Source organism: Pseudopipra pipra, chromosome 4 (genome assembly GCF_036250125.1).
Source record: "Pseudopipra pipra isolate bDixPip1 chromosome 4, bDixPip1.hap1, whole genome shotgun sequence".
In the NCBI taxonomy this organism is placed as follows: domain Eukaryota; kingdom Metazoa; phylum Chordata; class Aves; order Passeriformes; family Pipridae; genus Pseudopipra; species Pseudopipra pipra.
The window spans coordinates 42,028,060-42,049,108 of record NC_087552.1 but is presented as its reverse complement, the minus strand read 5'-3'; the positions used below and the strand labels follow the sequence as shown (position 1 = coordinate 42,049,108).

Sequence of the window (21,049 nt, the reverse complement as noted above, 5' to 3'; positions counted from 1 at the left end):
TTATTGAATCTCTTACATGTTGACATCTGACAGGTTAAAGTCATCCAACATTTCAGAATGAGAAAATAATATTCACACAAGCATTTTCTCTTGAATTCTGCCGTGTCATCATCTACAGCTGCAAAACAAATGAGGCCACTTCTGGTTACAGCAGACTCTGAGGAGGGACTGGGTAGGTGCTGCATAGAAAATACGGCATGGCCAGACACATGTCAGATGCACATGCACATGGTGTCGGAGCACTCAGCAGAAAAAGGCAATGCTTTGACCAGACAGGGCTGCTACCATGCTTTTGGTGGAATGGGAGGAAAGGCCACTGCTTCATTTAGATGCAATGAGACCAGTACAGATAGTTCCAGAAAGTCAATTTCACCTCCTCTCTCTCATGATTTGTGAATCCTCTGGGAAAATATCAAGCACATTGAGCACGGCAGTATGTGCAGCTCTCCAAAACAGGAGAGGGAGACACTTGTGCCCATTTTCTAAAAAAAGAAAATTAATCTGTTACTGAATCAATAGAATTTGAAGCCTCAGGTTAAAGAGCCCTGACCAAGAGATAAGAGAAAACATAAAAGTGGTATTATAGAGGAGTGTGAAAAATGTCAGTACTTGATCAAAGAGTACTGATATAATCAAAAATCAAAAGAATCAATTCAGGAAGTTTGTAGCAATTTAGCCAAAGCCTGTACAAGAATACTAGCTCAGCTGTACTCTGCTATAATGGGAGGTGCCATGCCACCAAAGAAGGGGCAGTAACATCTCTGCTTTTTTACTCTTGTAAAAGTAGGTAAAGTGATAGCAATTTGACATACACTTCAAGAACATACAAAAATACATGCATTTATTCAGAATGTGCACACACGAGCATCTTAAAATGCATATAATTTGTGCAGTAGTTTTACTGCAATCTCATCTGAAATTATGAGAGATTGTCTAGATTTTTGCACCCATCTTATTTTTTTAGTTGTACAAAATTTAGTGAGATTATCTGCAGGATTCAGAATCCCTTCTGAATTTATAAAAGTTAGGCCTTTGGTAAAGTAACTGAAAATGTAATTGTATTTTTATTTTTTATACGCACACATACACATATATACACAAAAGATTCCTAGCTTATTTAGTTCAAGAAGGTAAAAATGGCAGAGTTATAAGTTTGATAGACAACAAGCAGTATGATGTTCATTTTTAAGTAGGAAAACAAAATTAGAAAGATAATGTGCAAATGCAGAGACAGCAAATTAGTGACCAAATCAGGATTTCATTGCAGAATCTCTTACTTCAAAGCAAATACTTTGAAGACTTCCCATATATAAAAAGTTCAGAAGAAACTGATAAGCAGAACGAAAGTCACTGGAACCGAAGTTTAGCCGAGCTAACAGTTGTGCTTTAGTAATTACAAGTGATCAGGACACAGAGTCTAACCTGTCTGACCTGAACACACAGCACTGAATCAGTACTAAATTTAATGGACATAATGAACCATTATCATCACATCCAGGAGTATGGTACATTTTTTTTGATTATTTCCACAGACTATCCAGAACTCAAGTACACTTAGCTTGTGAATGCTGATGAGAGCACAGCCTGAGGTAATACAGACACAAAAACAACTCAAAGATTAGGTCAGGCTTGATTTGAAAAGGAAATATAAAGAAGGACAACAATGGGAGTTTTTTTTGGGTTGGGCTTCATTTGTTGTTTTGGTTTTGGTTTTTTATTGTTTTCTTGTTTCTTAAGGCAAAAGAGCGTGATCATACATTTTGCATAAAAACATATTACACTGTCTGGCTTCTGAATCATTGCTCCATAAAAGCAGAACCAGAGAGTGTGATAAAAAACATTCAGAAAGCCTTGTTTGTTTGTTTGTTTATATGACCAGAAATTACATATTCAAACTCTACTTTAAAATATTTTAAATCACAAATTTTCAAACAATCAATACTACCAAATGGTTACTTCAAATTCACATTAAAAATTCTGGGGTAACCAGAATCAGTAGGGAACCAGTTCCCCATGAGATATTGTCTCATATTTACCAAGCATAGATATCTTTCTCATTGAAAACAAAAGAGAAATCTCTCAGTTCAATTAACTCTCCAGCCTCAACAAAAGTAACATAGCAGTAGAATCTTTTTTAAAGGAATAATTTATCAGAATTCTCTTTAATGCTTTTTTCATAACATTGAAATACCTCCGAAAAGAGGATGAAAAATTCAATTGTGTAGAGCTGATCAGAGGAACAAAAATCCATTTTGAATGAAGATAAGCTGATTAACTTTTTTTTATAAAAATCAATGCATTTGATACTGCAAAGAACAAAGAACTTGTAGAAAAACAAGAAAAGAATGAACTTTTTTTAAAGAAAATTGCTAACTAAGACTACATAGAATCTGTTACCATATTTTCAATATTGTTACAGCATTGTTAAATGTGTTCCCTAAATCTCAGAAGTGCAAAAATGACTCTCTGGATAAGGAGAATGTTATTAATGTCTGCGAAGTGGACACCAGCATTTTCTGGGTAAGTTCACTTAATAGTTTTATATGTTATGTTACATTTGGGAAAAAGGTAAGAACTCTAACTTATCTTTTAAAAAATGTGTCTGGGCATTTGTAACGACTAAAACTGAATTTCAAAATCTTTATGTCACAGAGCCGTCTAAGCCACACTTGACAAATAATGCCTTTTATCACAGGGACTCCAACATTATTCTAGTTTAAGTAAGGTTGAAAAATAGATAACTTCCAAGTTAATAAATTTTATGAACTCCTAATCGCAGGCAGAAGACAAAAGAATTATTAGAAAGCTGTACATGGCTACACCCAGATTGTGGTGAAATCCACTTTTTCAAGTCAGGTTCTGGTCAGCTTGAGACATGGTCTTGCTGGAAATAAGCATTGTAGCTGCTAGAATAGTAAGAAGAATGGTTTTCCCCATCGACATGAAAAAGTATTTTGGTATTTTTCAGCCAGTAGTTACAGGGCTTAGCTACCCATCTTCTAGCAACCTAAGAAATAACAGAGGAACGACACAACTACATAAAACTGCTTTGGCAGCATCAAGATGGCACAAGAAAACTGCATTGCAGCCAGCCTTGAAGGGATAAAACTGTAAGTGCGTAAGTATCCTCACTGCCCAGAGAAATTTATGAGTTGGACAGAGAGTGAGGTGAACTTAAGGAAAATATTGAGAAGAACTAATAAAAAACCTGAATTCCTGAGTTTAACCTCTGGCTGACAGGTCGCCAACAAGCAACACTTAGGTGGAGTAGTCACAAGTCATTCCTTTCATGTCGAGAGGGCAGTCACTTTGACTTTGTTTGCTCCCTGTATGAAGTCAAACGCTGCTGCATTTTTTATGTCATGGGGATCGTTGGATAGGAACAAAAACAGGAATATGAACTCTCTTTTTGCTTTGCTATTCATAGCCTAATGGCCAGCAGATCCCAAAACATTCTGATAAATTGCATTTTGGGTTAGGGCAGCAATACTCTTAAGACATTCAAGAAACTTCAGCCTCAAAAACAATACAAACTGTCTTCCAGGAGATTATTAGCACTGTGTAAATAAAACCAAAGTCTGCTGAGGAACTACCAGATCCTGAAACCTGAACTGTGTATAGGAACTGCCAGTAAATTTAAGTAACTAGCACAGCTATTTGGCACCTTGGAGCTTTTCCTTTGAAACTAAAAGGCTTGTGGCTATAGATTCCCTCTACTCCACAGTATTTCCTGCCGTATTTTGACAGAGCAAACCTCAATTTTCAGTAAAATATAGAAAGGAAATGAGAAGGAGGGGGAGTAACAACCACAAAAATATGAACCAATTTGTCTATCCATCCATTTCTTCTCTGCACCATCTACACACAACAGGACAGATATAAATTCAGCAAATGCACTGGCTGAACAGTTCTAGAGCCAGGACTTCTGGTAAAATCCCCCATCATTTTGCAGCTGCAGAAGGAATCAGTGAAAGACAGCTGAAGCACAACACAGCTAATCTAACGAGCAAACGTGAGTCTGGGAACAATAGACTTATACGCTGAGCCCACTTCTATATCAAGTCTTTCTGTGAATTTAATCAACATTCTCTATACTAATTTGATTTTTCTGGGAAAGATTTTCAATAGCACTTCTATGATTTAGAAGCACAGGTCCTATTACAACTCATGAGGATGTGAGCTCTAAGTCTCCAGGGCGCTTTTAAAAAAATCTCACTCTACCTGTAAAATGGAAAAACAATCATTGCTTTCTGCCTTCTAACTACACTGATACAAGGACTAATAGGAATATTCAGCATTGCCCCTGCATGAACTCCTCACTTTTCCAAGACTCGAGAGGCTAATATAACCTTATCATGACTTCAGGTCAAAAGATTGAGTCTAATGGACCAATGGAAGGAATTAATTTCAGACCTCAGGACCTTTAATTGAGAACAGATGGTGCCTAGTCCCTACAAATTTAAAGTCTGGGGCCTGTTAACAAAAGCATCTAATCTCATCTCAATTGCCATAAGCAGCCAGGATCCAGCAATATTGAGTTTACAAAACAATATAACAATCTCCTAGAACTCCACTGAAAGCAAACAAGCAGCAAAGACAGTTAATGAAAAAGACGTCATATGTTCTCTGCAGCTAAAGTAGTTAAGGGAACGAGCAGCAGAATTCCCCACTACTGAGTGGAGCTTTTAAGCAATTTTAAATAAATCTCCTTATAGAGCATACAGCAATCATGCAATGAAGAACTTAGCAGCCTGAACAATTCTAGTTAAATCTACATGGAAGGAGACTGGATACTATTCATTTAACTAAGGCCATTTCTTTCAAAGTCATTTTGACCCAGATATCTTGGAAACTTTGAATATTCAAAAGAACTTAAAAGATTATAAACTATCTTGATATATTCAATATCCATCTTCAACAGCAGGCAGAAAAGACAATTCTGAAACCCTATCAAAGAACTAAATTTTGCCCAAAAATATCTTACACTTCTCATTTCTGCTACTTTTCTTCAAACAGCACAAGTGACCAATACAGTTGGGTTCAGTGAAACCCACTACAAAAACAAATTTAAGTTTTGTAGACAAACAAAGCAACTCAAACTCTTTAGTCTGCCACAGGTGCAGACTGAGACTTCATAGTATTAGTCATCAGCAATTATCCAAAACAATTTATTTGTAACTTTAAAGTAGTTTATAGAAGTATTACGTTTATTAAACCCCAGTGATTGGAGGGGGGAGTAAATCTCTTTCTCCAGCATACAGTATTTCAACTGGCAGATGTGTAACACCAGTTCCTTTGCCCATGCTCATGATTGCACACAGATTCACTAGGAAAATGCTCTAAAGTTTCTAGGTCATTTGAAGAAGAAACAACCTATCTTCAGCCCTATATGTTTAATCTGTATGAAAGCCACGCGTATGAGCTGTAAGAAAAAACGTATAAGAAAACTTGTTGTAAGGATAGCCATATATATGCATACATAGCCATATACACACATTTATTAATGTATTTCACCACAAGACAAAAAGTAACCATAATGCAGTCAACCAGAGAAGTCATCCTGTTGTCAGTCTCTTCTCTGTCGTGGCCTGACAATCAAGAACCAGGATTTCCCAGGTCAGTAGCTTCTTTTTCTGCTGCGAATACTGCACCAAAGATGGAAATGCTCACATTTTGTCTCAGATGTACCTAGTCAGAAGCCACAGTACCCCAGGGAGGGACTCGCCAGCAGCAGTACAGATCTGGCATAGCAGCTGCACAGAATCTTCAGACTCTGGGAAAACTGTTATATATTATGGACACTTTTAGAGCAGATATGAGATCCACACACCTACTAAACATTTGCATATTTGTAATTTAATCCATAAGGGTTTCCCTTCATCTTTCTTTACTTGATGCTGTGGGTTCACAAATGTGAAATTTTTAAAAAAAAATAATATCAAAGTAAGATATTGATATGAATTCTGCAAATTTCCATGTACTATACAGAAGCCACAATAATCACAGCAATCATCAAAGGCCTTTCCACTGAAAGGTTTCTAAGGTAGAGTGAAAAAAAAATCGTTCTTCCTAGTTTTAGTGAGCTAAAACCACATTTCTTCTTCTTTACAATTACAGGTGAAAACAATAGATAATTAAACACAAACCTGATATAATTAAGGAAAAAATGGTATACTGAATGGGCAGGGATAAGGAGTATGTGGAATAAAAATCAAAACCACAGCTTCTTATCAAGCATTTCTTTTTCTGAGATTTGAGACTTCATCCTCTTCTCACCTTAAATCAATAAAAGCAGCTTAAATTTTGCCAACAGATCAGTATATTATATAGACCAAAAGAAGTTCTGAACAGTTTCATCCACATATTAATAATTGTAAAAAGAATTAATTTCCAAATCTGACTTGAAATTTAATTCTACAGTGAATTCTCATTTGAATCAAAGAAAAATAAACTTTTTATCCAGAAAACATCAAAGTAAGTAATTACATGGGTTTAATAAGAGTTAGTTTCAAAGAACTGTCTATTCCAAAAGCCTTTGCAGCTTTCTGTAAAAAAGAAATCTTGATAGATTTTCTCTGGCTGTTATTTGACTAGCATACCAAAGCTGTCAACTGTAATTATTACTGATACTCTTACAATAGCACAACCTATGTTTATTTTAAAGTTGAAATCATTAGATTATTTCTCAATATGACATATTTAATTATAAAAGTAAATGCAATTAAAATCTTATTGCAAATAAAAATTAGATAAAGCTTAAAAAAACACCTTTAAAACAACTGAATATGAATAAGCCTACTTTTTATATAGAATAGGTATTATTCAAACTTTACCTCTACCATTTCTTTGGTTTTAGCTGATGAATATAATAATATATATCTATATATATGTACATATGCCCACACCCCCCCCACTGTATCAAAATAACTATACAAGAAATGAAGAAAATGGTAGTTGAGAAACTTTCTTACAAATGACAACAAATCAAATAGTATCACAGCTGACAGATATTTTTTCCTCCTTTTTATTCTAATAACAATTATGTCAATAAACCTGATTCAGCAAATATTTTCCTCTCTAATTCATTAATTGAAACCATTTATTGCTACCACCGTTATTTTTCAAGGACATAAAAACCACATTCCAAATCAAAACAGCAGAGATTATTGGTTTATACATGTGCAAAGCATGCTTTACTCTCATAGCAATGCCACAATTAAAACATAACTTAGATGAAAAAGGGTTGTTTGCTTTAAGGTTTCTTTGCAGAAGTACATCCAGAACGACACATTTTGTTTAGGGGAACTGAAAAGCAATATTTTTATATAAAACTTATAATAAGAAAAAAAGTATATGAAAAGTTACCCATTTCCAATTAGAAGAAAAAAACTATATAAATATTAATATTATATTACGTTGTGGAGCAACATTTTTATGGCCCTAATTTTCTCAACATGCTTCCTGCTTATTAATTTTTGGTTTGAATAAAATAAATGACTCACAAAAACAAAACCAGAAAGGAAGTGAAGAATTTCTATTGTCCACCCTCTTCCACAAAGATCAACAGTAACTACACCAGCACTTAAAAATTGTTTTAGAAAATATGTTAGATGATTAAATATCCGCATCTCTTTCAGCAATCTCTTTCACTGAGCTACTCTTGGAATGCCATTGTCTGACTAACTTGTACTTTTTGCTATTCACACTATTTGCCTCTGGCCCTATTTGCCATATGTGGCCTTTGTAACAGCAGCAATATCTAGACAGAACACAGTAGGCACAGCAGGCTACGTTCCCCCAATCTGTCCTAGTGTCATGTGTTTAAAACTTCTGATCATGCTTGTTAACCTTTCTCTAGGCCTCCCGTTGTCTGGCATTTTCCTCAAAATATAGTCCCAAAACCAGTCACAAATGCAGTTATTTCTGTCTGCACTGCACTGATGCAGCAGCAGGATTATTTGAGTAGGCACATTATAAACTCATGGAAGAAACAGTTACATACCACAGAAAACACTACTGACCAATAACCACTATGACCTTGAGGTGACGGCTATCCAGGGGGAATACATACATGTTTCCTGGACATGCAGGATGGGGAATGGAGAAGTGAAAGCTCAACCACAGCTGAGAAGCCCTCAGAGGAAAAGCGAGCTGTTAGGCACCACGTTTGCACGACGGGCATACACAAGTCCAGGGGCCCAGACAGGAGGCCATCATTGAAAGGCCACTGTCTGATTCCTTGAAATGTCATGGCAATGGAGGAAGGCTCCTAATGACTATTCAGAAGACTAAGGGCATGTTATCTTCAAGATGGGTAAGGAGTATATGTGGAAGTAGAGGCAGTCAGCCTCACCCCAGTCTCCCAGGGAAGATTATGGAACAAGTACTGCTGGAGTCATTCTTCATACACCAGGACAGGCCTCCAGGAAAAGAAAGTGAATGAGAAGAGCCAACACATACTTACTTACTAAAGGCAAATCACACCCAAACAACCTGACTGCTCATTAGCTAACGAACAGCTAATCTCAGTCGACAAAAGGAAAGCAGCAGATATTGTTTTCCTTCACTTTAGCAAGACTTTCAACATGGTCTCCCATAGTATCCTGGTAGCCAAACTGGAGAGAGATGGACTGACTGGGTGAGTTACAAAGCGCAGTTTGTGGAAAATCAGTTGTATGAAGAGGCTGAAAGAACAGTGTTTTGTAGCGCAAAGAGCAACTGTTGGCCGACATTACTGGCATTCCTCAGGGGCTAATATTGGGATTGATAGTGTTTTATGTCTGTACTACATTTAACAACATATTGAGAATTAATAGGATGGAATGTGCCCTTAGCAAGTTTGTGGATGACACCAAGCTGGAAAGAGTGATCAACACACTGCAGGGCAGGATTGTCTTTCAGAGGGATCTCAACAGGCTGTAAGAATCGGCTGAAAAAAACCTCATGAACTCCAAAGGCAGTATAACCACATCTAACAGTACTAGCTGGAAGCCTGCTGGAAAGCAGCTTTGCAGTAAAGGACCTGGGGAGTCACTGTGGACAAGTTCAGCAGTGTGCCCTTTCAACAATACGGCCTAACCACATACTGGGTTGCATTCAAAAGAATGGAGCCAGCATACCATGGGAAGTGATTAGTTCCTTTTGGTCAGCATTTGAAGACCTTACCTAGAGTACAGTATTCCATGTGGAGCTTGCCAGTCCAACACTGACAAATTGGAATGAATTCAGTGAAGGCTGCCCATGATGACTGGAGTACATACAACTTGAGGAGAAGCTGAGGGAGCTTGGAAGAGGCAAAAGGTGGAAATCTAACTTTGGTGTTCCACCATCCAATGCAGTGGTCACAACTGCAGCAAGAGAAACTCTGATTAGATATAAAGAGGAAAAAAATTCCCAATTAAGTTGGTTAAACACCAGAATAGTTGCCTTGAAATGATGTGCTCTCTCTCTTGCAGATTTCAAAACTGTACTGAACAAGACTTTGAGCAAGCTCACCTAAATCAGTCTTTGCACTTGTATTTACTGAACTGCATTTTTTCTTGCAGAATTATTTCTTCAGGTTACATCCTGTCCTACAAAGTCTATGTGATTCTTTCTGAGTTACAACATTCTATTTGCATTATCTAAGTCATTAAGGAAATCTCAACACACTACGTGGCACACTACTTGATTCAACTTGTCAGTTCATGAAGTAATGATAATTATTTCCTGTGGATTTTTCCAGTAAGTTGTACATTTGTCTTGTAATAATGAACATAGACCTCATCTCCCTATTCATGAGTATGTCAGGAGTGAGGCAGCGTCAGAAGCCCCCCCCCAGTATCAAAACACCTTTTACTACTAGCATCTGCTCCATTTTCCTTATCAAAGAGTGGCTTACACTTTCACAGAAGGAAAGCACTACACCTTGACAAGACTCATTTAGTACAAACACATACTTATTGTTAAGAAGCATAAACTTTTCACAATTTTTTTCTTGGGTGTTTCCCATCTAACTGATTGGGCACTGATTCCTCCTCCTTTTTACCTTCCAGAACCATATCCATCATCAGTGGTTTCTCAAACATGAATCATAAAAAGCCCAGAGGCTGTAGACACTCTATACATGCAGGACAAAATTTATTTACCTAAGTAATCTGTAATCCTTTATTTAAGAGTATAAGTGTTCAGTTACTCAGGTAGCAAATGCTGAAACTCAAACAACCAGAAGAAAACACATCAGCAATATAGTCTTCCTTCACTGTTAAGTAATAAATCAACTCTGTCTTTTCCCTTTTCTTAGCATTCATATTTCTCTATAACACTCTACTTTTTACTGATCATGTCTCAATTTTAATTGTATGCTTGGATTTCCCCAAAGTCCTCCTGAAGCATCTTCGTAAGCTCCTCCTCAAAAATTTGACCTTCCTTTCTTTTTCTGCATTTTTTTTCTTAAAACTCAGATATGTGGAGAAATCCTGAGCTATGACAGTTGGTCTTTAGATACCTCTTCCACCACTCCTTAAAATTAGAAGGATTTATAAGCTTAACAGCCAAGAGTGAATTCTCTGAAATTTTGTGCTTTGATTTGTTTTCCCTTACAGACTCCAATTCTAATTTTATTGCTGTCAGTAGTTGTTAAACCTAGAGTTCCTGCACATCAGATTTGTCTAAGTGTTGCCAAAGAGCCTCATCCTCTGGCCTATGTTCTGTACCGGGCTCCCATGGTGAAAGCATAATTAAGATGGTCCTTTGGAATCTCATGCTTTTCTTCAACAGCAGGTTTAGTGAGACTTAAACCTCTGAAATCTATGAGATCCCAAAAAGTTACTGCAAAAAGGTCAGCCCAGCTGTTGCCATCAGCCAAAGGAATTATGAACGTGATTTTCAACTGCATTAACAGTGAATGCTAAGAAGATAATTAATTGAAATATATCTACTAAACTATAATCATAATAGAATCTGAAAATTGGCATAACTATAGAAAACTTATGATAATATTGCAAAAAACCAGATGACTACTTTTGTTTATGGATTTCTGTTCCATGCCTCTGTAACCAAAGAAAAATTTGTATACCTATTTATATATTAAATATTATTTCAGAGCTGACTGCTGTCAACAATAAAACAGACTGATTTCCTGGTCAAGAAATTTCTTAGCAGCAAAGCAAGATTTAAGAGGTATTGGCATGCTTAATGAGAAGTAGACAATTTCTGGATGGAACACTATGGGAAAGAGTGAAGAAGCTGTAATTGGTGATATGGCAGTAAGATGAGGACTAATTCACCAGCTACGTGGCTGGTTTCGATGCGCAGGCTCAGCATTTGGTTGGCATGTACCAAGCAGCTCCTATTCAATAGGGTTTATTTAAATCAAGTTTTGGGCCTTATCATAAAGAGAGACGTTAAATGGGTGAAAACGTGTAACACTACTTCCTGAATTATGTGCATTATTTAAGAATACAGAGTTCAGGTATATGTTACAGATGAACTGGGTTAGAGAGAAGAGACTTAAAATGTCTTGACAAGTATCTTACCAATGTATTTCTTGGGTTTCAGATATCTGAATGCCAGTAAATTCATCATTCTGGAAGGACAAGAGAATATTAGGTTCACAAGAATGCTGTCTTTAGAAACTGTCTGAACTTGGAGAGGAAACAAGCAGGTGCTCACACATCTGATAAACTGATATTTTCTCTTTATAGAAGCTCTCAGCAATGAACATTCTACCAGCAATACCTACTTTTCTGTAGCTGTGAAAAACTGGTTCAAGTTTCAAACCATTTATCTAACCAATTCTGAATGACTGCCTGAGACCATGAACTTACACTTCCTCTCCCTTTATTCTTTTTATTTTATTACATCCTGATCTCCCCTGGTCTTCTAACACCCATCAGTGCAAAACTCTCACTAAATAAAAAAAAAATAATCCCAATATTCTAGTACCATCAGAAGTACTTTCTATGTGCCCAGGTAGTCTTCGTGGCAGTCAGCTATGGGGTATGCATGCCTCTGGAGCATCCGACTCTTTTTCACAAGCACTGTCACTACTGCTTCCAAAGGAGTAGAAAGTGACATGGACTTGACATAAGTCTTGAGTCTTATATATATGAGTGACATTCCAATCAGAATCACTGCCACAGCCTGACTTTCAGGCCAGCACAAAAAGTGCATACAAAACTGATCAAATAACTTTACGGGGATAAATAATAATTAGGTGCTGCACTTTTGGAGTAACTTGCTCAATTAGCTTTCATGTCTTGCTTTTTAACCTTCTGATGTCTCATTAAGTCAGAGATTGCAGTTTAATGGATTTAAAAATAATTTAAATATGTAAGTGGATTCTAAGATATCTTAAAAATATATTGACCCTTTAAGCAAATGGGCCATTTGAAGCCTAACTACAGCTTCTAGCTCATACTTTGCTGGAATATTTATCCAGTTTAAAAGACAAATTTAGTAATCTTAGAATATCTTAACAACATAAAGTAACTGGCTGCTTGTATTTCAAAGTGACAGCTCCTAGCACAATCACCAACATAAATTTTTAGATGCAGCATTTATGAAACAACTTGCAATGGGAATGGAGAAGAAAGCCTGAAGAAACATCTCGGTGTGCTCCAACCAATACACCATACTGTACATGACACTGGTAGGTTGCCCAGATTAACGGATGCAGGTCCTCCTTCAGAGAGGCTGACATGACAAATCTCTCAGAATATGATGCCAAGAGTCATATATGGAACTTGAACGAAGTAAAAGAAAAATATTTCTATTCAGAATTATTTACTAACCTAAAACTTTGATGTGAAAATACATCTATAAATCCTATGTTTGATAAACCTTGTATTTTTTTCTTAAAAAAAAATAAAAATCTACTGGCATTCATGGTATGTTCTTAGTATATATAAAATTTTGCAACTTGACCGTGTGCAATGTTATTTGTTTAAAGAAACTTCTAAACATCCCAATATTATTTACAAATTTAAGTCACTTTTTTAGGATCTTAGAAACATTTTGTTAAGACCTGACAAGTAAAAGTATTTTCAGCAAACTATGCCACTTACTTAACTATGCAACAGAACTGCAAGTTTTGCTTCCTGAGGGATATGCAATCCAATTATTTCAGAGGAGCAAATATACACAATGGTTACAAGGAAGGAAAGGAAATGGTACTTTATTGCCAAGCTCCTCTTCTTGCCTAACTTGCAAGAAAGAAAACCCCAAGTACTTCATCAAATTGTTAATCCTGAGGTCATAAATCTATAGGATAAGTCAAAGTTATCATCACCCTTACAAGTCCAATTAACTCCAATAATGTCTGCTTATGGACATGGACTATTTAAACGGTGAATAGTTTTACTGGGTGAACAGTGGGATCACTCAAATAATGAGGCCTTTACTTGAGGAAAGTGTGATCTGGTGGTGTTGTGTTTTGTTAATCATAACTGGTTGCTCCTTATTCACCTTAGAGATAAACCTGCTCCATAGAAATGCATTTACCTGTAAAACAGTTCCATCAAAATTCAGTCAAGAATCTTTCACACACAACAAAGGGGGATGCAGTGCAGAGGACCTGTTGTAACTCTACCTTTGGTTTCGTAGCCTTATCAGGTTTGTCAGATTTTAACAGTATACTGGCACAGCTGTTAACTTTAGGCCATAAATTAACAAAACTCACATCTGCAGTTTAGTCCTTTGGTTAGGGCACCTGCTCCTGCCAGGGCACTACAGCTTCCTTGGTTTTAAGTGATTTTTTTTTTCTTTTTTATATTCTACTGTGAGGATTAAACATACGGAATTCCAACTACGCGTATAAAACGATTTCTCAGCCAAGTCTTCCATGTTCAGTGGGAACAAAAATTCAGAGAAAAAATACCAAAGATCAAGCTTTTCACCACTCTAACATTGCCACTGAAACAGCAGCCCATGACATGGTCCACATTATATATGTTTCATAACCCTAGGGGACTCTCAAACCATCAAAATTTCATTAGCTTCACAGCAGTCCCAGTATATTCTTAAGTTGGACTGCTGGCCTCCCTATTAATAAATAAATCAACTGTAATCCTTTTTGGTGGTTAAACTCTTCACTGAAGTTGTATCAAACGCCAGACATTCCTTGCATGATTTTAACCACTGCAGAATAATGTATTTGCTAACATATTGACAGTCTTCTCACACATGAAAAAACAAAACACTAACTTTAAACTGATGGAGGAAGTTTTGGCATATCGTAATCGACAATTTGCCTTTTTAAAAATTGTAAATATAAAACCTATTAAAAAGTATAGCAAACCTATGGTACTTCTGAAGCAGTCACCTCTGTGGTAATGTAAAGATATGGCTTTCTATGGAAATAGTCTATTTGCATGCATGTGTATATAAATACATATTTTCAAGATCATTAACCTAGGGTTTTACAAAAGGCTCAAGAGACCTTTCAAAAGGAAAAATCACAGGACTGCTCAACAATTTATTCTAGATTGCTTTGCAGCCGAAATATCAAACATTATCCCACAGAAACTTCACTGCCGAAAAGCTGTAGGCAAGTACTCTTGTGCTCCTCTTTCAGAACTTGCCTTTGACTCAAAAAAAGTTTTCCAAGCATGACACAAGACACCCGTGAACACAGAGCTGTCTGCTCAGGTACCGTGGAGCATTCACGGTCCCATTTGAGACAGCTGTTTTGCACAGGCATCTTCAGGTAGAACCAGCCACCAGAGGAAACAACAACTGTGAATAATACCAAAATATAGCTTTGGTTTTGTTTTCTCAAACTGAAGTTAAAATAATAAATAGGAAAAATTAAACTTTATTGCTTGTAGTTTAAAATAAAAACGCACTGTTCTTTTAAGGATTATCATACATACACACCTACATTGGTGTTTCCCACAATGTGTTACAGCTATTGCCAGAGGATAGCAATAAAATTGCTCTGACTTTTGTACAGCTGAACAGACAGGTTTAATAAATTAATAAAATTACATGTAGACATGCAGGCAATAGCCATCACTAATTTTCATTGTCACTCTTCTTTCTAATTTCCTCTTGAATTTGTCATGAAATTAACAGAACAATCATTTTAATTCCAGTAAAGCTGAAAAACTTCTACAGGTAAAAAGAAGATCTGTGCATTTAGCATTTAACAACACGTTAGATTCTGTTCATAACGTCAAGAGGAAGTAAAAAAACTTTGAAAAGCTTTAAAAATGAATCAGTCAATTGTATTAACCTATTTTCATTTAACCACTAAGACTTAATATACAATGGTCATATCCCACATCCTACAAAGCTTCTGTTAAGATTTTTGTTATAGATTTTAATTGCACAGTAATCCAGTCCCACTAGCACATCCAAGGACACATGTCCCTCTTCACCACAATTCCAATTCCTCATCAGCTAAGAAGTTTAAAGCACAATCAAATTTCTTTTCCAATCACATGACTCCTGTTAATAGGCTATTCTTTGCATGCATTCATTCATTCATTCTAGATTCTGCAGCTTCTCCAAGATGTCTTGAAGAACAGTTTACAATGAAACTTTTGAATGCAAGTTGGCTTGGGGAACAACTTTATCACCGCTAAGCTGTTACCCAGAGGGTAACAGGTGACATGGCCTGACATAATAATAACAACCTATTTTTGTGATTAAACTCTTTCAAAATTACAGCTAAAACATCACACCCAAAGGCTGCATTAGTTAGGACTGACACTGAATATTGACTTTTCTGGAAGAGGAGAGGGGGAAAAAAAGAAGGTAAATAATTCAAGGCCATTCCTTTAATGATTTAAAATTACTGGGTGTCAACCAAAACAGCAATGAAACATTAATTCATATAGGGGCACATGCGTAAGAACTTACCATTTTCACTGTCGGACTTGTTTTCATGTTCGGTATCAGTCAGAGTGAGGGCTGAGTTGGAACGGCTCGACAGACAGGAACTGCGCCCTGATTTGACCCCCCTGCCCCAAAGTCTCATGGCATGCTCTGGAGACATCACTCCTTCATTTTCAGTATCAGCATCTGACCCTGCACTGATAGAGTAACCTCTGTGGGGGAGCCCCATTTCCGCACAAAATGCCAGTCCTCGACGAGCTGCTGGTTCACAAACTCCTAACTGCCTTAGGGTAAAATTCTGTCCTGATTAGGGGAAAAAAAGATAACAAAAGGTGAGAATTTTTTAATTATTTTGTTTTAAAGAATCTAAAAGTTAAAACTCTTCACGTGTATAATTGTTGTCTCAGATATCACATAAGGTGTTTAGTCAAAGCTCTGTCTGTATTACAATCAAGTGGATTCTTTTGTCTCCAGCTCTCCGCAGTGCCCATTTTCATTCAGAGTAGACCTCAGCACTGTTTTGTCAACTGCTTAAACACATCAAAAGTGCTCCTGGGTAGCAAATAAACAAAATAGAACCTGCTAACTAAGAAAAGCCAATTCAGTACATGAAAGGATTAAAACTAAATTATAAATTTTTTTCTTTTTTTTTTTTTTTTTAAATTATCTTCCAAAGTACTTAACAGGGTATTTGTCAGGATTTTTAGTTGGTTGGTTTTGAAGTGGTTTTTTTGTTTGTTTGTTTACTCTGGTTAGAGGCCAAAGCACCAGGCTATTTTCCCCATGCAGATGTCCCCTACTGTGACAATGGGAAAGCTAAATGGGAATCAAACTCATCTGGTTATTTGATCCCTCTGCCATACTTTAATACACAAATACAAATAAACAGAAATATGGCCACCCGTTACCTGCAAGTACTATAGAAAAGTTGTTATTTTTTGTGTCACCACATTTTGAGAAGCATTTTTCACTTTTACTGCTGAAGCAGAGTCTATGCATTTTAACAGACTTTTAGCCTCTGTTTTGGGGCAGAGCAAGAGACATAAGTGAATCCCAAATGATTGTATTAATAAATTAGGTGCAATAAACTTGTGACACTTCAATAACTTAGAGTGTCTAAATTATGTGACACTCAAAAATGACTGCCTTTTTAATGGCTGTGTCTTCATCTTACTTTTATGTCTGTAAATTTAAGACATTTTATGATATATAGACGCTTGGCAAGCTCCTTTGCATGCCTATACCCATAATGCTTTTCCACCCTAGCCCACAATTATTTCATAGCTCTGAGAACAAATTAGGACATATATTCAATCTTTGAATCTGATCAAGCATCCTAATTTCTCCAAAATTAGTCACTTAACACAAAAACACAGTAGCAAGATAATTAAAGCTTATAATATGGCAAGAACAGAATCCTATCAATGAGAAAGTAATAGAATTGCAGAAGTGTGAATACAGAAGTGTAAATAATTCCTGAAATATTAAGAGTTAATGCACTGGTCACTGAGTTTTTTTAAGTGATCTATTATTTTATTGCTGCAATCACATGAAGCTGTTGCTATAATTTTCTTAGCAGCCAGAACCATAAAAGAATTCTGACAATGACTTTCATAAATAATAAAAATCAGTTACTACAATTAGGTAAAAATCTAAGTATTTATTATGCAGGCGTGAATATATTATTTTAATGAAAATATAGCTGGGGAGGTAAATATATAGGAGTAAGCATATCTATGACTATGTGTAAACAGTGGGAAGGGTATAAGAAAAGGGATTACCATGAATACTGATAGTATCTTGTAATTTTTTTAAGCTGTCATGGCATGTGAATTTTCAAGTTTTATGAGAGCTGAAACTAATCAGCGAGGGGAACAGGCCAAACAAACCGCCCAGTGGTAATAGGGTCAGAGCTGAATGTAGTAGAGTGTCTAATATGCTTATTATTATTTTGCATTTTGATATACATACGCCAAGGGTGACAGTCTAGAACACTAGTTTATGTGTTTGGTACATTATTATGTGAACCTACATTTTCAAACAGTTGCCTCAAGTCAGATACAAATATAGGAGAAGCCTATGTGCACGAGTGTATGTATACAGGTGTCTCTACACATATGGAGGGGCTAAGGTGTATACACAACTGCACACGCAGCATCTCATTTTTTCTAACAAAAGGAGGCTTGAGAAGCAAAATGGAAAGAGGTATTTTTGACCAAAGACAAAGTTACTTGAACCACTAACAAAACTGCTGTTGACTTCAATGCTGCAAGCTGTTATTCCTATGGTCCCCATAACCTTACAGAGCTGAGATGTGAAGGTGAGGAAGGATGCAGACAGAAACAAAAAGTGCCTCTTTAGCCACAACAGGACCAGCTGCAGCGGCTGAGCATCACAACCTGCAGCTCTTCTGCCAGCCTGCACCACACACTCCAGGCTCCCCCCCCTGCAAAAACAGCCTCTTTGCACTCATGGAGAGATCTGTGCAGGCATAGTGATTTGGAGAGACTATTCCCCCCCCTCTCCCCCCCTTTTATTTTCCTCTTAAACACTTATTTTTAGGAGAAACTACTTCAGGCATTATATAACAACATCTTCCTTGATCTTTCTAGGAGAGTCGGACTCAGGCACAATATACCACCTCTACCATCTATTAATGTATTTATTTTTTACAACAGCCTACCTCCACATAAAATATTTTCTTCTTTTTTCCCCCTCTTATGAATGCTAAAAAACCCCCCACCAAGATTGCATGTCATAGGGCCAAAACAGAAAAGCGAACCAGTTTTGAATATTGCTCTCTCATCCCATTCAATATTTTAGTTTTTCACTACACTGAGAAGTTTTACAACATATACCAGAAATGTTGTAACAGCTTTAGAATCATCAGGCTACATAATCTTCTGAATTAAAGCTTTCCTAAGAGCTTCACTAAGAGGATTGTACTCCATGTTAAGTTGCCTACACAAATGAAAAAACAAAACAAAAAACCCCCAAACAATCCACAAAAGCCAAACTGAAAAGCTGATATGGAAAAATAAAAATATTTATTTGTGTAGGAATTTATATCCCAAAGGAAATTATATATATGTAATAGAAAAATTTTACATCACCTTAAGATTCCTGAACAATGAAAACAGGAAATCTTTCAGCATCCATGGGAAGCTGAACACAGCTGGGACCCAGACCTAGTGGGTAGCAGACTAGCTGGGAGCTTTTACCTGATAATGAACAATACTATGAAATTAAAATAAAAGCTGAAAAGGAGGTTGTAGGAGCTTAGTGGGGAAAAAAGAGCATGAAGAGAGGATGTTCTTCTTGTGTTTGCAGATTTTCTAATTAACCTTTCCAGAATGACTTCCATGTCAGGGATTTAATCATCAGTTTCTTATACTATACACACATTTGCAATTTCTCCCACTGACAGTAAGTGCCTCAAGAGTTCATAAAGATTTAAAAACAGTTTGGCCACTGTAATAAACTAATTCCTAAGAAGAAAATGTAGGCACAGAACAAACAGATAGGCATAATGCTTTGTGGTTCTTTTCCTTTCCTTTAAAAAAGTATGAAACAAAATTAGACGCAACATTTCAAGGAGACTTGTTCTGGAGACACCCTTGGGGGTTTTGGACTATTTGGGGTGATGTGTCATGAAGCTACATTTTAAAAACTGACAATAATGCTGTTTACCACCACTCAACCATTAGATACTACATTTCTCTTGTCTAGGAATATCAATTAATGGCTATTGTAAGGACTGCTGACATCCCCCATTTGTGTACACAAGAACAAAATTAATTAGTAACTCTAAAAAAAATTTTCAGAAGCTTCTGCAGCAATCACTTCTAAAAACACAGCATTTGCCAACAGTAATCATACAAGCCTACCTGTTATGTTGTAACTACTTTCTGTGTAAGCAATGATCCACATACGATTGGTTAAATAAGTTAAATACATACTTTTTTGTACGTATACCAACTACTTATATATAGTCAATATTTATAATTATTATTCTTAAAAGACTGTATATATATATATTTCTCTGCCAGAATCACAATGGTTATACTGTCTAGAAATGGAAGTGATTTTTTTTTTAGTTTAATCAAATATTGCTAAAAGCAAGATTGATGTATTCAGAAATGACGTATTATTTAGAAAGTCAGAAGTTAAAAGCTAGAATTAAACTGAAAGCTGCTGCACTTGTGCCACATTTGTTTCCCTGGCCTAAACTGGGGAAGTCAGTCAGAGATATCCATAATAACTTCACCTTCAAATTGGAAATGTTATGTGCAGAAATGGGTTTTTGAAGAGAACTACTAACCAAAAGAAAAGATCCCATGTTTCTTCAGTTATCAGTCCTCGCTCTAAGTTGGATCTATACTAAATACGTACACAGAGATATTATCTTAAAAACTGTGAAAAGGTGAAAGAAATAAACAGAAGGAATGAACTAAAAAAATAGCCAAAAGAACATTCATCAGCATCTCCAGACATCAGCACTGGCCTTACTAATTCATTAACCCCTGATAAGTTGACAAGTCAGGTTTTAGCAACAATAGACTATTTTGAAAAAGAGGGAAAGAAAAATATAAATCTGAAAAGCCTCCCAAGCACCTGCCTAGTTAGCATAAGAATACACCCACTCCCCTAGTTTTTAAACCAGAGGAATTATACTGTTAGTGCCTTTGCTGACTTTGGTCTTGTCCTAACAGGACAGACAGTACCAAAAAGGCAGAAGTCCCAAACCTATCCAAGTACACACTCAAAATTCTGTTTAGTTTGGCTCTTGCAGGACCATACTGCAGAATCTGCCATTCTGATATGGGCAAAGTACTTACTTCCTTTTGATTTCATATTTAGACACTATACAGGGGATATGTTTTTCCTGCTGAAGCTCTTGATGCGGAGCTCATTCTCAATACCTCCAAACACTTTCTAAAAAGCACAAGCCAGAACACAGCTGCACCATATTTGAAATGCTTCATAATGCCTGTACAACCAAGAGCTCCACACTGCTGACCTAATTCAACAGTACTTTGCCATCCTAACTCATATACATGACAAGTATGAAGAAATGGCTCTTTTAAATGCAAACTAGCTAGTCTATTCACTTTATTAATTCCTGAAAAATAGTGTTCAATTGCATGCTAGTCAAAATGCAAAAAGTAGTTTCTTTTAATATGATAGTAGGCAGTAAAACTGACCTTTTATTTGCAGGGTATTAAGTAGT

General features: G+C 36.4%; 1 protein-coding gene across 35 annotated transcripts in view; it reads right to left on the bottom strand.

Moving 5' to 3' along the window:
* The window catches only part of TENM3 (teneurin transmembrane protein 3), a 1,314,794-nt gene that overhangs the window by 288,076 nt on the left and 1,005,669 nt on the right, over positions 1-21,049 (bottom strand). For 30 of the 35 annotated variants that reach the window (XM_064652558.1, XM_064652559.1, XM_064652557.1 and 27 more), the window contains one exon: positions 15,844-16,122. The exons of the other annotated variants lie outside the window; for them this stretch is intronic. In XM_064652558.1, coding sequence (XP_064508628.1) covers positions 15,844-16,122 — 279 coding nt within the window. The remainder of the gene's footprint in view (positions 1-15,843; positions 16,123-21,049) is intronic. 35 annotated transcript variants of the gene reach the window in all.